Source organism: Phocoena sinus, chromosome 12 (genome assembly GCF_008692025.1).
Source record: "Phocoena sinus isolate mPhoSin1 chromosome 12, mPhoSin1.pri, whole genome shotgun sequence".
In the NCBI taxonomy this organism is placed as follows: domain Eukaryota; kingdom Metazoa; phylum Chordata; class Mammalia; order Artiodactyla; family Phocoenidae; genus Phocoena; species Phocoena sinus.
The window spans coordinates 25410942-25426986 of record NC_045774.1 but is presented as its reverse complement, the minus strand read 5'-3'; the positions used below and the strand labels follow the sequence as shown (position 1 = coordinate 25426986).

The 16045-nt window shown below is 39.7% G+C and overlaps 1 protein-coding gene across 2 annotated transcripts in view; it reads right to left on the bottom strand.

The window, feature by feature from the left end:
• NHSL1 (NHS like 1) overlaps positions 1 to 16045 on the bottom strand; it is a 236640-nt gene that overhangs the window by 17705 nt on the left and 202890 nt on the right. For both annotated transcript variants that reach the window (XM_032651668.1, XM_032651670.1), the window contains exon 4: positions 4380 to 4569. In XM_032651668.1, coding sequence (XP_032507559.1) covers positions 4380 to 4569 — 190 coding nt within the window. The remainder of the gene's footprint in view (positions 1 to 4379; positions 4570 to 16045) is intronic.

Genomic DNA, 16045 nt, shown 5'->3' with positions numbered 1-16045 from the left:
GTTATTTTCAAGCAAGCCGACACCATGCACTTTCTTCCAGAAGCTTGTTGTAAAATGATAAGAAGGTATTAATAATGATGTTAGCCAGTCATACGATGATGAATGAATGCTGAAGGGCAAAAAAGGAAGGCAAGCACATCAGCACCATAAGGCTATTTTCCAACTTCCGTGTGTGTCCTTCCGAAGGAAGCACCTTGAGCTCATTTGCAAATGAGCTGGAGTGGCAAATACAAACTGGTGAATAACACACTGGAAAAGCGAGTTTGTGTTCTTTAAAAAACGTATCATTTTGGAAGTACTTTACAAAGGTCTTCTGGTCCCTGAAATCACGCTTAACATCAGTGTGTGTGCGGTGCCAGCGATGAATATGTTTGACTCATCTGGTCCTCTCCAGAGACCAGTGTAATGTCTTGTCCTATGTGATGAAACAAATCAAGAATTTTGGATGAAGAGCTTTCTCTTCCATCAAGGAGGCTGATAATTTGGATAGACTGTGGTAATTGCTATGGTGTGAGATACAATGATAATGGAAAAGAAAAAGCCTTATAATGATAAAGTACTTTTATCACAATGAGACCCAGAAGCACTGATGTTGTTAAAGCTGGACTGCTTCCTGCCGTTTCTTAATCACTTTTTAAAGCTGATCTAAACCAAACCCAGAATGCCACATCCACAGGACTCTTTTTCTTTCTAGCGTGTAAGCTGTGTGATTTAACACATCATGGGAAACCATAAAATAGTAACGTATCAGTTATTGATTGGTCTGCTTTAAATTTATCAGTTTAATTAAAGAAAGTTTTATAGTATTGACCTTGTTAAATGGTTCTTCTCAAAGAGATTAAAAAAATACATACACAAAATACATACTTTTATGTTTTAAGAAAAGTATAAAAATTATTCACTCTTTTTAGCAATATTGACGCACATTCAAAGTGGGTATGTTGTAAACAATGTATCTTCTATTTTAATGGGAATGAATTGTGAATAGAACCAATAAGGTTCTAGTCAAAACACAGGATAAAAGATCTGAATGATCAAAACACATTTCACCTACAAAGCAACAAACTTAGATAAGCGCTTGCAAACTTGAAAATGCTCACACTTCTGTTCCTAAATGGAGAAAAACAGAAATGACTTAGAGAAGACCCTGAAACGCTGGAAGGTACCATCACTGTGATAAATGGGTCACTATGTACAATAGCATACATGGTGCTTGTAAGGGACAAGTCAGGAGTTCACTGGTCCACCAGTTCCCTGAAGCAGAGGAAAAACATTTTCTTGGATCAAGCCATTAAGAATGGACAGAACATTAACAGATAGCTGCATTTAGTCTCCAGTTTTGCTTCCTAAACTAAAACAAAGATAAACCACCCAAGCTCCAAAGAAATTAAGAAACAAATCATGAAGATGAACATCTGAGACATACACCGTTACTGGTGCCGACACTCCATCTTGAATCGTGACCTAAAAGGACTGTCTCCCCCACTGGATTATACATTTCTGGAGGGTAGGGTCCGTAATCATGTACTGTAGCATCGCCTGTGGCATTCAGCTCAACGCCTGATACAAAGCAGTTATTCAGTAAATATCTACTGAATTGAGAGGAATTTAATTATTCCCTTTCATTGAAAAATGGCATTAGTTGGTCATGGTTACTACTTAGAAATCGATTTAGCTAGCTCGAACATCAGTACAAAGGCAGTTTGTAAGAAGTGCTTAAGTATGTTTACCCACTCTATTTATCTTCCAGGTGGAAGAGTTGCTATCCCACATGGCCGACTATGGGACACACTCATATGTACATTTTTTTTTTTTTTTTTTTTGTACATTTTATTTTAAACATTTTTTTTCTCAACTCTTAGAACATGACGAGTCCCACAGGACTATGACTAAAGGGATTAAATTGATTTTCAAGCCAGCAGATCACCGTGCTAACGTTCTACCTCTATGCCTGGCGAGCATCTCTCTGGATTTGAAATAATATATTTATTGGCATTCTTCCCTCTGCTGAACTGTACTGCAAACCAAATAGAAGGTCAATGTTCACCCAAAAAAATGAACACATGACAATGCCCTACAGGAAGCTACATTTTTATTTCAAAAGTCTTCTAGGGCTTTAGAAATATATCGTTTAAAGAGCAGGAAGTTGTATAACCTATGTCAATTCAACCACTAAAAGTAAACATTTTAAATTTAATGCTTATTTATACCAGAATATTAGGAAAACTACTTCTTTATGAAATATGTGTGTATATGTGAACACACGGATCTAGAAAATGGATCAATAAATACATAATTAGGTATTTGCTTTCTACATTTCCAAAAACGTTAACCACCAGAATTAAACTGCATTTTTTCCTAACTCATGCCGCTCATTTGTTTATTGCCATTCACCTTTCCTGTGTGGCATTTTCAAGCCCTCCTTTTAAACTCTACGCAATTCATATCCACTTAGTCGTCACACAGGAGAGAATTAAGTTCAAAGAGACTGACAGTGTCTGCTGTTGTGACAATGTATTTCACTGCAAATTATTCTTTATTCCTGAAACTCTAGTTACTCTGTTTTAAATTTCCTAATCTCACGATAATGCATTTTACCCTAATTCCATTAAGGACTGTCACATTTCATAGCACAATCTTATCTTATAATATTATTTCTGAGGCATTTAATCATATATAATGTAATTACATTTCTGCTGCATTTAATCAATCAAATAATGTAATGCATTATCTTGTAGAAAATATGCACCATGTATTTCATTGAGCAATAAACATTGTACTTTGTTCTGAAACGTTAACTACGTATAAAAATATCTTTAAAATATATGATCTAGGGCTTCCCTGGTGGCGCGGTGGTTGAGAGTCAGCCTACCGATGCAGGGGACGCGGGTTCGTGCCCCGGTCTGGGGGGATCCCGCGTGCCGTGGAGCGGCTGGGCCCGTGAGCCATGGCCGCTGGGCCTGTGCGTCCGGAGCCTGTGCTCCGCAATGGGAGGGGCCACAGCAGTGAGAGGCCCGCATACCGCAAAAAAAATAAAAATAAAAATAAAATATGATCTAGGTAAATGAGAATCACGCTCAGAAAAATCAATGTTATTTTTATAGAAAATGGAATGAAATGCCATGCTATTCCTTTAAGGCTTAAGTATAGTAAATATGGAAAAATGCACATGGAATTTAAAATAATTCAGGTACTTATTTATTAAATTTCTCTGGAATTCAAAATAGAGTTTTAAATATAATTTTTAAACATCCTGTAAGGTTTTAAAAAGTTCATCAGTAACTATCAAAATGTTTTCAGTTCCTTACAGAATGTTTTTAGTCCCTTACAAAATGTTTTTAGTCCCACCAATGCCATGGCAAAAAGCTTTCTAAGTAGTCAAGAGCAGTTGCCTCAGAAACGTAGCAAGGGTGCTATGGGTTTTCATCCTAATTTTTTATGAAAACTTATCCTTATTGGTCACCTGATTTTTTATAGGTTCTGGCCCTATAAGCCAGGCTTTGTATGGACTGATTATCAATATAACTATCAGTAAACTATTTCTCTTGAACACATAGTCTAATGGCTGAAGCTACTAACTCTTAACGTGTCTATTTTGCATTTTGTACACTCCCCAAACCACTGACCCTGACCTAGCTTCTCTGCAGGCTATGGAAGTGATAAAGTACAAAAGTTTTGATATCTTTTAACAGTTCTTCTACATTTGTGAAATACTGTCTTTGAACTTTATGTACCTTGTTGTCACTTTAATTATCATAGATGATATTTTTAAATTCAGAAGGAATGGATTTTTATTTGACGGTTATAGAATTCAAATTATGGAGCTCAAGATATAATTTTACCACTCTATTAAGTTTTTAAAAATATATATTTATAGTTATTATTAATTCACTTGATATTTTTATTTCAAGTTATTTTTCTCTTTTTCTACTTGAGAAAACAAGAAGGTAAGCAAATCATTCAGAAATATCACTAAAGTGTTATATCTTCACTTCTAAAAATCAGTTAAAATAGCCCTTCAGAAGGTAAACCTAATTTTTTCTTACCCAAGATCACATTTGGAAGATATTCCCATACGGCCAAAATATTTTTAGAAGGCAAATCAATTAAAAGAAACACTTCAGCTGAATGGCTGGACCACTGAGTTCTTTGACATCAACCTTTGATGACATAGAGTCTTCTAATCTAAAAGCAATATATATTTGACATGCACACACATATATATGTTTTAGTATTCCCTTCATTAAACAAAGAGCAGGAAGTCAGACCACAGCTATTTACCTGGGATGTATAAATGACATGCTAAGAGCACATAACAAACAAAGAGCCATAGTCATTCTCCCAGAACATTTGGAACCTGTCTGCAGAGCAAAGCATACCAGTTATGTTAATAGGAACTACATCAGCCTGGACTGTTTGGGCCTGCTGTCGCATCTTCTCTTCCGGTGTTGGCAAGGGAAGTGATTTGGTCCAGTTGGTTTGAGTATTAAATTCAGAGAAGTCACTTGAGGTTGGCGTTTTAGGTCTCCTGGTAGAAAGTCTTTCCTCTTCCGACGAAGAGATAGAACACTGCAGGGGAAAAAAGTGAGAGGAAGCCATAGTATGTGTAAATGCTGGCAGAAACATTTAAAAATACATTTCTTTAAAAAAATTTTTTTAACTGATTTGAAGCAAGCCATAAAAAAAAAATTGGTCACATTTAGGGACAGAAGCAACGGTTTGCAAGAGAAGTGTTCATCACCTTGTGTATGACTCATAATATATATGATTTGCAGAGGCCTTAGTCTCTAAGCCATGAGGACTGCAAAAGGTTTTGCTGACCAACAAAATTTTTTAAGCCTCAATCTCATTTCCTTTAGGCTCTGGCCTCAAAGAACAGTTTGAAAATGATAGAGCTTTTGTTGCTCAACTATCTGTGCTCTTCGGAAACCATTTATATGGGGAAAAAAAAATCAGTGTGAAACTGTTAAATTATAAGAAGCTGACTGAAGCTCTGCTTGGAGCCTTATCAAAGTCCCGTGAAAACATTTCTAGCAGTGTCTGTTTTTATACAGATTAACATGCTAACTGGGGAGCCCTCGTCAATACCCTTCCTCCTGTAACATCTTAAAAAGTGTAAGCAGGAAAGTTGTTTTGGCAAGCATTTTATGATGAACTTCACCATGGCTCCAGCAGCTGGTTCTATGACAAGAAAACACCAAGAACTCAAAAGAAATGTGACGGTCTCAGGAACAGCAGCAACAATAACAACAAAAAAGGGTAATTGACTTTTGTTGGGAAATGGCAGGTTATAATCATAATAAACGCTTAAGGACTGCTCTTCAAGTCAAAAGCATTTAAACTAACTACCACCTAAGGCAGTTAAGACAGGTTTTCCTTAAAAATGAAAAGTCAATAAACCTTCCCAAGGGAATTCCTAGAATACTAGCACCCAGGTCAATTCAGCACCCCTCAACCACACAGCCCCCCAAAAGGGTAACTGCTATCCTGACTCCTAACACCCCAGCTTCATTTGCCTGTAATTGAATTTTCTCTAAGGGAAATTATACTGTATTTTCTGTTTCGTGACTTATTTCTTTCATTTAACGTTATGTTTGTGAAGATTTTTCTATCTTTAAAAAGCACGTGTTGGGCTTCCCTGGTGGCGCAGTGGTTGAGAGTCCGCCTGCCGATGCAGGGGACACGGTTTCGTTCCCCGGTCCGGGAGGATCCCACATGCAGCGGAGCGGCTGGGCCCGTGAGCCATGGCCGCTGAGCCTGCGCGTCCGGAGCCTGTGCTCCGCAACGGGAGAGGCCACAACAGTGAGAGGCCCGCGTAACACACACACACAAAAAAGCATGTGTTGATGCATTTCTGGATTTAACGCAAGTTTCCAAGAGGACATCAGTAAGACATCTACAGAAATGCAGTAGGTAGATATCTCAAACAGAACACTGCCATCTCTGTTTACTGCTATTGAATTAACCCTCCTGCAAAATATCTGTATTTATCCTACAACTACTAGCACTCCACAAATCTGAAAACGACTACACAAGGGCTAATGAAAATGGGATGGTGCGGGGTTAGGGTTCTAGGCTAAGAATCCAAATACTCAGGTCACTCACTTTACAGTTAATTGATCTTGAAGCTGTTCCTAAACACTGAAGTTTACTTGGCTGTAAAAAAGGGCTATCCTCCCTACCTTCCACATGCCACTACAGGTATTCGTGAACCTAGTGACATGAGAGCTGTGGGAAAGGCACTGTGGAAATAAAAATATAAATCATATGAATAGACATCTTGATATTTGAGACTTTATATTATTAGTACATAAAATGTATAAAATGATAACCTAGTTTCTCTGCCACCTAAGGAAAACATGAAATGTGTGTAATTAAATTGACAATATACTCAATTTATAATGAGCATATGTTACTGACATCCTATTATGATACTAAAGTGTACCATATCTATTCATATTTGATCCAACACTGGTTAAAATGATCACAACTCCTAAGATCCTTGAGAGGCAATCAAAGGGGTTTTTGAATCAGCAGCAGCAGCTAAGCCATGCCGATGTAAATCAATTATTTCTATCCTTTTTGCAGTCGTGACACTCGCGTTGGGTTTGATTTATAATACTCATGATCTACCCTTACGTTGCAGATACACAAATTAAAATTAATTTTATTTGAGAATTTCATGCAGTTTGTGTAAAGGTCACATGTCTGAAGTTGAATCTCAGTTTAGTAAATTAGGTTACTCTGATTTTCTGATATCTATACACAGAAATAATTTTTCAGGCAACTTTGAAATATAGCACAAATTTTAAAGGCCATAAGAAGCAAATCCTAATCAAAAAGGTCTGAAAGAAAGAAAAGTAAAGCTTCAGCTTGATGGAGAATAAACAGCATGGTGACACCCTACCAAGAGGGTTCCCTTTTCCGTGTGACGTCTGCCGAGGGAGGTGGAGAAGCACTGTTCTGTGGTCTGTATTTGGCTCAGTGGGGCTCATCAGCCTTAGTAACCTACCTTTCTTTCAGTTGACTGAGAGTGTCAGAATTGAAAACTGTCACAGTGCAATAGTACTTCAGTTTAGCCTCGTTGTCATGGGATGATGACTAGGGACCGCTCCAGTATGACAAGTGACAAAGATCATCTTTTTTCTTTTTTTTTTGCGGTACACGGGCCTCTCACTGCTGTGGCCTCTCCAGTTGCGGAGCACAGGCTCCGGACGCGCAGGCTCAGCGGCCATGGCTCACGGGCCCAGCCGCTCGGCAGCATGTGGGATCTTCCCGGACTGGGGCACGAACCTGTGTCCCCTGCATCGGCAGGTGGACTCTCAACCACTGTGCCACCAGGGAAGCCCTAAGATCATCTATTTTATAAAGTGCTCCCTTCCTTTGCAAGAAAACTTCCCAGACATGCAGGTCACAGATAAAGTTATATGCAGATGGGACTGTTATACAGTGCCACAATCCACTAAAGAGACATAGAAAACCAGGATGGTACAACTTCCAGAACGATCTGGCTCCCATCCTTCTCAGCATTTATAAATGCAGCAGGGGAACAGGAGAAACCTCAACCATCTCGATGGCAGAACACATCACAGTTACTCCATTAAGATGGATACTGTAATGCTCTGGATTATTACCTTAGCCTCTTAACTGGTCTCCATGCTCTGACCTTGTTGGCCACCCTCCCCTTCTCCCCACCGCCCCTTTAATAGTCTACTGCTCAACACAGAAGCCAGAGGGATCCTTTTAAAATATGTCAGATCCATATATACACTACCAAACGTAAGGCAGACAGCTAGTGGGAAGCCGCCGCATAGCACAGGGAGATCAGCTCGGTGCTTTGTGACCACCTAGAGGGGTGGGATAGGGAGGGTGGGAGGGAGACGCAAGAGGGAGGAGATATGGGGATATATGTATACACATAACTGATTCACTGTGTTATACAGCAGCAACCAACACAACAATGTAAGGCAATTATACTCCAATAAAGGTGTTAAAAGTAAATAAATAAATAAAACATGTCAGATCATGGCTGCTCCTGTGTACCCTTACTGTAACCTACCAGACCCGACATGACCTGTGAACTGGCCCACTGCTACCTCTGACCTCATCTTCTACTATTCTATCCCTTACTTATTCTACTGCAGCCTCACCATCCTCCGTCCAGTTCCTTGTACAAACCAAGCACTCTCTTGCCTCAGGGCCTTCGCACTTGCTCTTCCCTTAGACATCCTCACAGATAGCACCTTCTTCTTCTTCAGGTGCTTAGTCAAGAGTCCCCTTCTCGTTGAGGTCTCACCTGTTCACTTACCTAAAATTTCAACTCCTCCCCAATACTTTATATCCCCCTGCTCAGCTTTCTTTTTTCTCTTCAGTACACATCGCCAGTAGGCATACATTTTAGTCATTCACCTTGTTTGTCTCTCCCATGAGAATGTAAGTTTCAGAAGGCTTTAAATCAGAATTGCATAGAGAGCTATTTCACAATTTTAGCTAAAAAAGGGGGTCACCGTTTAGTAACTGATTGTTCAATGCCTTGCCCTGGGTTACAGGCTTTATAGGAATTGGTACCTCATTTAATCTTCACAGCATTAGCCTTGTTTTGTAAATAAGGAAATGGAGTAAAGCAACTTCACTTTTGGGAACTTCACAAGTGGGCAACTGGGACTAGAACCCACGTGTGCCCTCAAAGCTTCTGCTGTCAAACAGTGTAAAATAACAACTTGGCAATATTTGCAATAAATTACTAGGTTTTCTATCTAAAATTAAAATCTCCGGACTTCCCCGGTGGCACAGTGGTTAAAGAATCTGCCTGCCAATGCAGGAGCCATGGGTTCAATCCCTGGTCTGGGAAGATTCCACATGCCGGGGAGCAACTAAGCCTGTGCGCCACAACTACTGAAGCCTGTGCGCTCTAGGGCCCACAAGCCACAACTACTGAGCCCGCGTGCTGCAACTATTGAAGCCGGTGTGCTTACAGCCCACGCTCCACAAGAAGAGAAGCCACCGCAATGAGAAGCCCGCGCACCGCAATGAAGAGTAGCCCCCACTCGCCGCAACTAGAGAAAGCCCGTGCGCAGCAACGAAGACCCAACACAGCCAAAAATAAATAAAATAAAATCTCCATTTATATCTCTGAATAAGAACAAAATCTTTAAAAAAGCTAGAGTAAAGTCAACAGTGTGGTGTAGTAGGTGGAACACTACAGTCTGGAGTAAAAAACAGTAAGTATCAGCATGCTGGCTCTGCCACCTACCAGCTGTATGTTCTGAGCAACTCAAGCGCCCTGTGCTGAGAACAGAATAACTTAAACAGCGTCACCATGCTTCATGTTAAGGGATCCCTCGGTACAGGGTAAATTATTTTTTTAAATATTGAGTTTAAAGTGGTCTTGCTTTCAGAACTTAAATGCAGTTTTAAAAACTGTAAATTGATCAGTGATGTTCATTAACACCCCATATCCTTATCCTGGAAGGAATGGACAGTCACAAATGAAACATGAGAAACCTCGATTTCTTGTGTCAAATTGCTTAATTCACAAAGGGAGATCACCTGCCATACCAGCAGTTGTTTTGTGAATTTTGGATGCTGTTAAGTCCTGCATTTCAGAGACTACTAGGTCCTGTCTGGAAATCAGACAAGCTCCCACCAGATGGATGGTGGGGCCTGAAACATGGTCTCTTTGGCAGACGGCCAAGTTACCAAAAAGTGGGCTTAACTATGAAACACATGTGCCCACCCAGGCTTTTTTTTTTTTTTTTTTTAATCTGCTATGCTTTTAAAAATTAGAAAACCTGGGCTTCCCTGGTGGCACAGTGGCTGGGAGTCTGCCTGCTAATGCAGGGGACACTAGTTCGAGCCCTGGTCTGGGAGGATCCCACATGCCGCGGAGCGACTAGGCCCGTGAGCCACAACTACTGAGCCTGCGCTCCGCAACGAGAGAGGTCGTGATAGTGAGAGGCCTGTGCACTGCGATGAAGAGTGGCCCCCGCTTGCCACAACTAGAGAAAGCCCTTGCACAGAAATGAAGACCCAACACAGCAAAAATAAATAAATGAAATTTTAAAAATTAGAAAACCTAATTATAGCCAGAGTTAAAGTTAGCATTCATTTAGCAATTATTACATAAAAATAGATACAGAACAGATGAAACTATATAGAGCACCATTTAAGAGGAAAACCACATACATTCCGGTCCTTTTTACAGGACACTTACTTAGTCCATGGTGTTTTTCTCTCCAGAATTAAATCTTTCTTGGGTCAACTCTTTCTTTTTAAAGATTCTAGATAGTTTTATAAGGTGCCAAAATGTTTGGAGTCTTTTTTGGCTATATGCTTCTTCCACAGTCAATACACTGAGACACAAGACATCCTGACTTCATTCTCTTCTCTCCTTATTCCTCCCCCGGGCTCCCTGGGCCCTGGACCCAACAACAAAAACCAAGGGTAGTGGTTTGGGGGATCCATACAGAAGCACAGTTCATGGCCCATCCAGCAGCTCCACGATGGCCAGGAGGTGGTTTCCACATTCACATTATTAAATAATTTCAATTGTTCCTTCTCTCCTACTCAGTATATTACCACAAACCTAGCCTCTTTATCGTGGGCTCTAAACTTTCTTACCCTGTACTGAATTAAAATATTTTGGATTTAAACGATCACATATTAAGTGAACCTAAATGTTCAAAGTGATAATGTAATTTCCTACTTTTAATGACCTTTTATTATAATAAATCATATATACAAAATAACATGAATTTTTAAGATCCTACTACCCAACTCATGACTTAAAATAGTACCAAAAAATTGCATCCACCCCAAACTCTTCCCTGCTTCCCCCAAGGTAACCATTCTCCTGAATTCTATGTTATTTATCATTCTCTAAATTGTTGTTATGCATAAATATGTCTAAATTACATATTTAGACTTGCTTGACTTTATAAAAATGGTACCATTCTCTTTGTAGTGTTATTTACTTACCATTGTTTCGAAGACATATCCATGTTGTTGTGTGAGCTATAGTTAATTCATTTCACTGAAGCCTACATTCCATTCTAACACATTTATTTATCCACTCTTTTACTGATGGATGATGCGTTGAAAAAGATGTTCTTCCTATTATCTCAACAATTCAAAACTCCCCTAAGAGAGTAGTTAGCAGGAAAGAGCTGTAGCTAAACCTCAATTCCGCATACACTCATTGTTTGAGGGAAAACAGGGGCTGTGGAGTCACAGATTTGGGTTTTAATCCTAGTTCACTTTTGGGGGTGAAGGGTGTGTTCACTATCTTGATTGTGGTGATGGTCTCCTGTATGTATAAATATGTCAAAACTTATTAAATTGTGTACTTTAAAGACGTGTAGTTTACTTTATGTAAATTATACCATATAATGCTCTTTTTAAGAAAGAGAGAGAGAACTCTGTTTCAGGGTTTAAAAGCTATGTGATCTTAAGCAAGTGGTGTAATCCCTCCAAGATGCATCTGTGACATGCGCACAATGCAAGCTACCTTGCATGGTTGCAGTAAGTATTAAGTAGACTCACACACAGCACCGAGCCCAGCCTCTGAGCTTTTCTTTGTGCCAGGTGCTTGGCTCCATACTGGGAATAAGAGATCAACACAATGAGAATGCTGTGTGTCTGTCTCCCCGTCCTGCCCCAGTCTAGAATGGAGGGCAGATATGAATACAGCCCATTCCAATTTAATGGGATGTGTGTCGCAAGAGAAACCGGAACAAGTCATGAGAGACAGCCTCACTGTTGGAATGCATAAAGGCCTGGAAATGGCAGACCCCAATCTTCCCACCCTGCCTGCAAAGGTACAGAGTAACAAGGGCCACAAACCGCAGAGCAGTAAACACAAGGAGACAGCAAAGACTCCTCTGTGCTTCCACTGTGTCCTCCTGAAACTACTCACCCAGAGAGACCCAGTGAGAAGTGACTGTATCTAGGATCGTCGTAAAGGTTTTCTCGACGGTAAGTTACCCTAGGCCAGGGGCCCTGTCTGTATACTGAGACCAAGCAGGACTTAAATGGTTTTTGAAAACAATAGCATGAATGAATGAACATCAGACAAGTCAAAAATAGAAGGACAAATGACCACGGCAGGCATAATGTGAAGGCACTGGGTAATTTAGTAATCTTGCCCTTTTATTTCACCAATATGGTGCAACGAAAAGAAATGAAATATAAGGTGAGAAGCCCTGGGTCATGTCCTCTGACTCATTCTGGCTATGTGATCTTCTTGGGAAAGTAATTTCATATATCTGAGTCTCAGTTTCCAGATGGTTACAATGGTAGTAATAATTATTAAAGTACCTATTTCATGGGAGTTCTTGTGAAAATGAGATATGATTTTGAAAAAGTTCTAAAGCATTTTACTATCATTATAAAGTTAGTACCAGTATAACCACTGGTAGTGCTACACGTAGATAACCTGTGAAGACACAATAAGAAATTTTTTAGTAATTGCTGAAACCTCTCAAATTCATTGCCTCAGGTAGGAAATTCTACGTGGGTGGAATAAAAGACTCAGAGTGACTGAAAGAGTGGCCAATTTTCATAAAACCAGACAGTTTATAAGACACTAGTCGTCATCATTTGAGCATACACTGTGCACCAGGCGCCATGCTTAAGGATCTTACAAACCTTAATTCACTTCAACCTCACGATCATCCTCAAGGTGGGTGAGGTAATCGTGCAATTTATGATCAAAACCAGAACACCTTTGAGAGTGAAAGGGGTGCTTTGAATAATCACACAGAACAGCAGCTGTACACCAGACCGTCCTGAGCAAAACCAGAACATGTAGTTTATGACTCTGCACAGTTGAGGAAACTGAAGCTCACAGAGGGAAGCAATTTGCCAAGGCCACCAGCTTCGACGGGTGGAAAAGCTGCCCCGGACCAGTGCTCTGAAGTATCACCTTATGCAAGCCTCCTCCATGTGCAGTCGCAGAGTAAGGCTACTGTCCTTCTGCCGTCTTCTAAGTCCTCCTCCAATTTAAATACCTCTTATCAGTGAAGACTAAAACAGAACCTGAGATGCCAGTTCAAAGAAAAACAGAAACTAGAAAAGAAAGTTTCTGCTTCTCTCAGTACCATTAGAGCCAACGATTTATTGCCACAAGCCCAGTCTAATTTATCTGTTTGGGGGGGAATTTTACGCAAGAGATTGAGTAATGACTGACATTCTTTCTGCTGAGACAATGGGGCCTCTATGAATGTTGCCTTGATTCAGTGAAGATATTCATCAAACATAACCTCCAGCAATGGCAGTTGGAGAAATGCCTTCTCAAGGAAGTGTTCTGTCATCTGTAACTGAATTTTCTTCAAATACCTGAATAAGCTCTTTGGTAGTACCTGGTACACACTGAAAACTGAAAGAACAAAAAAATGTCAAGGCTAGGACAATACTAAAGCAATGCCTTACTCTTTGATTTCACAGCTGAATAAAAAGGTATTTTGTGAGATTTCTGAATCTCTTTGCAGACAGCATTTTTCATGCAGCATGTTTACTATTTAATGATATACATTAACATATATAGTTGGAAATATTTCAAGCCATTTCTTTTCTTGCTACACTACACCACTACTTTGAAAGATGTATGTGGATATCATTAGCAAAATACCTTTCACCACACCATAAACACAAGTCCTACTTGGGAAATGTTTTGCATTAGGATAATTATTCTGGAACGATTAGCCAGAATAAATAACCAAAACAGACGTCCCCTAAGTTTTCTGCTCTAATTTATGTCCTTAACTTTTGCCCTATTAGCAACTCTCATTTTAGGAGAGTGCTTCTATCCTAAGCACATAATAGATGCTTAATTATTTCTTGAATGCAAGTTAGGTGCTTTTCATCCTAATTTTGCTCTCAGACCATTTGCCCCTTAAGCATTTGTTAACGTACCTGTCCCTTCTTCTCTATAGTTCACTGCTCTCCTCACCATAGACCCACCTCCACTGCCCACCTGGAAATACAAAGTGAAGGGTTTCCCCAGTAGAATTTTCCCTCTAAGTTGACTTCTATATACTCCATGTTTAAAATGATCCCAACTGTTAGAATGACATTTAAGGACATGACTGCAGTTAGGGGTCTTGGTCTTAACGTGGAGACCATAAGATGCTAGCTTGGAGCCCCTCGTACAGTTAATGGATTCCCACCTGATCTCAAATGCCAACTTCATCATATACTAAATCCCTAAAGATTTAGGTCTACTCCTGGACTTTACAGTCTGTTTTTAATATTCTGTCCTATTGGTCTGTATATCCAGGTGCCACACTGGCATGATTCTTGACTCTTTATGTCTTAATATCTGGTCAGGCTGGTTCTCCTTCCCCCACCACTGCTCTTCTGTTTTACGGCTTTCCCAGGTAGGAACCTTGGACTCAGTTTCTCCAGTCCTCGCCCTCCTCCTCCCAGCCCCTAAAATAACTCTAAACGAAAACAGAACAAAACTACTCAACTTTTTACAGTAAGTCCCCTACATATGAATCTTCAAGTTGCGAACTTTCAAAGATGCGAACCGTGTTCACATGTCCAATCACTTAAGTCACGTATCTGGCGTACACTGTCACATGCGTACATCCTCCACAAGTGCTTATGCTTTTGTGTACTTTACTGTACAGTACTGTATAGAGTACGGTAGTACAGTATCTTTATTTCAAGCCCAGGATGTCCGGAAGCAAGTGTAAAAGCAGTGGTGATGTAGCCGGTACCATACTGTACTTTTCAAGGTACTATACTGTAATATTAAATATGTTTTCCTTATTTTTTGTGTTTTTTTAATACGTATTGTGTGAAAAGTATTGTAAACCTATTACAGTACAGTACTATATAGCCGATTGTGTTAGTTGGGTACCTAGGCTAACTTTGCTGGACTTACGAACACACTGGACTTACGAACATGCTCTCGGAACAGAACTCGTTAATATGTAGGGGACTTACTGTATTGGTATTGTGTTAATTTTTAAAATTAACTTGGGCAGAAGTACAGCTCCGATCTTAGAGAACAATTTTCCACTCACCACCTTCTAGATAAAGAAATTAATGCCTTGAAGGCCCAAGTGATGCATCCAAAGAAATGCAGCAAGTGGCAGAGCTAACGCTCGAAATTTGTCTCCTTAACTCCTAGAATAACACCATCTCTTAACTTTAGCTTTTCACCTCCCCCTTCCTCACCATTCACAGCCACTCTTTGGATCTCGAGGTCCTTAGGACTTCTTGCCTGTTGCAGTAGTCTATAAATATTCTTCTTACACACCTCACCCTCTCCCAACCCCTCCCCCATTTTGTGACTGCCCAAGTCAGAAGAATTTCTCTTTCGAATGTCACTATATGACAAACATTTATTGCATCATGTTAATACATGTAAAAGTTTTCATTCTGGTGAGTTCTCCCTACCTGAGAGCTCTAAGTTTCTTGAGGCAAGTACAGATATCTTATTAATCTTCGCATTTTGTAGTAGCAGGTAAATGCTATATACATTAAGAAACATTTATTCACTGGCTGCTGCTTCTTCCTGGAATGTCCTTCTCCAAGATTTCTGCATGGCTCACTCTTTTAATCCCAATCACCTCTTTGCTCAGGAAGGCCTACCCCTTTAATTTAAAATTGCAACCTCTTGTTCTGTTTTATTTTACTCTACAGCACACGTCACTTAGTACAGCATCATTGCTTATTTATTCTCGGTGTCCCACCATCAAATCAAAGCACCATCAAGGACGAGTATTTCTTTTGTTTGCTTCATTGTTACATCACCAGCACCTAGAAGAGTCCCTGACACACAGAAGATGCTTAATAACTACTTTTTAAAAAATGAATTATAATTCTGTGTTTAAAGTAGTGAAGGTGATGGATGTGTTAATCAACCCAATTGTGATGGTCGTCTCACAAAGCACACGTATGTCAAATCATCACACTTTAAATATATAAAAATGTATTTGTCAATTCTATTTCAATAAAGCTGAAAAAACTTAATCTAAACAAAACAAAATCCTCACCATGTAATTCATCTTCTGATTTTAATTTTCCTTACTCATAC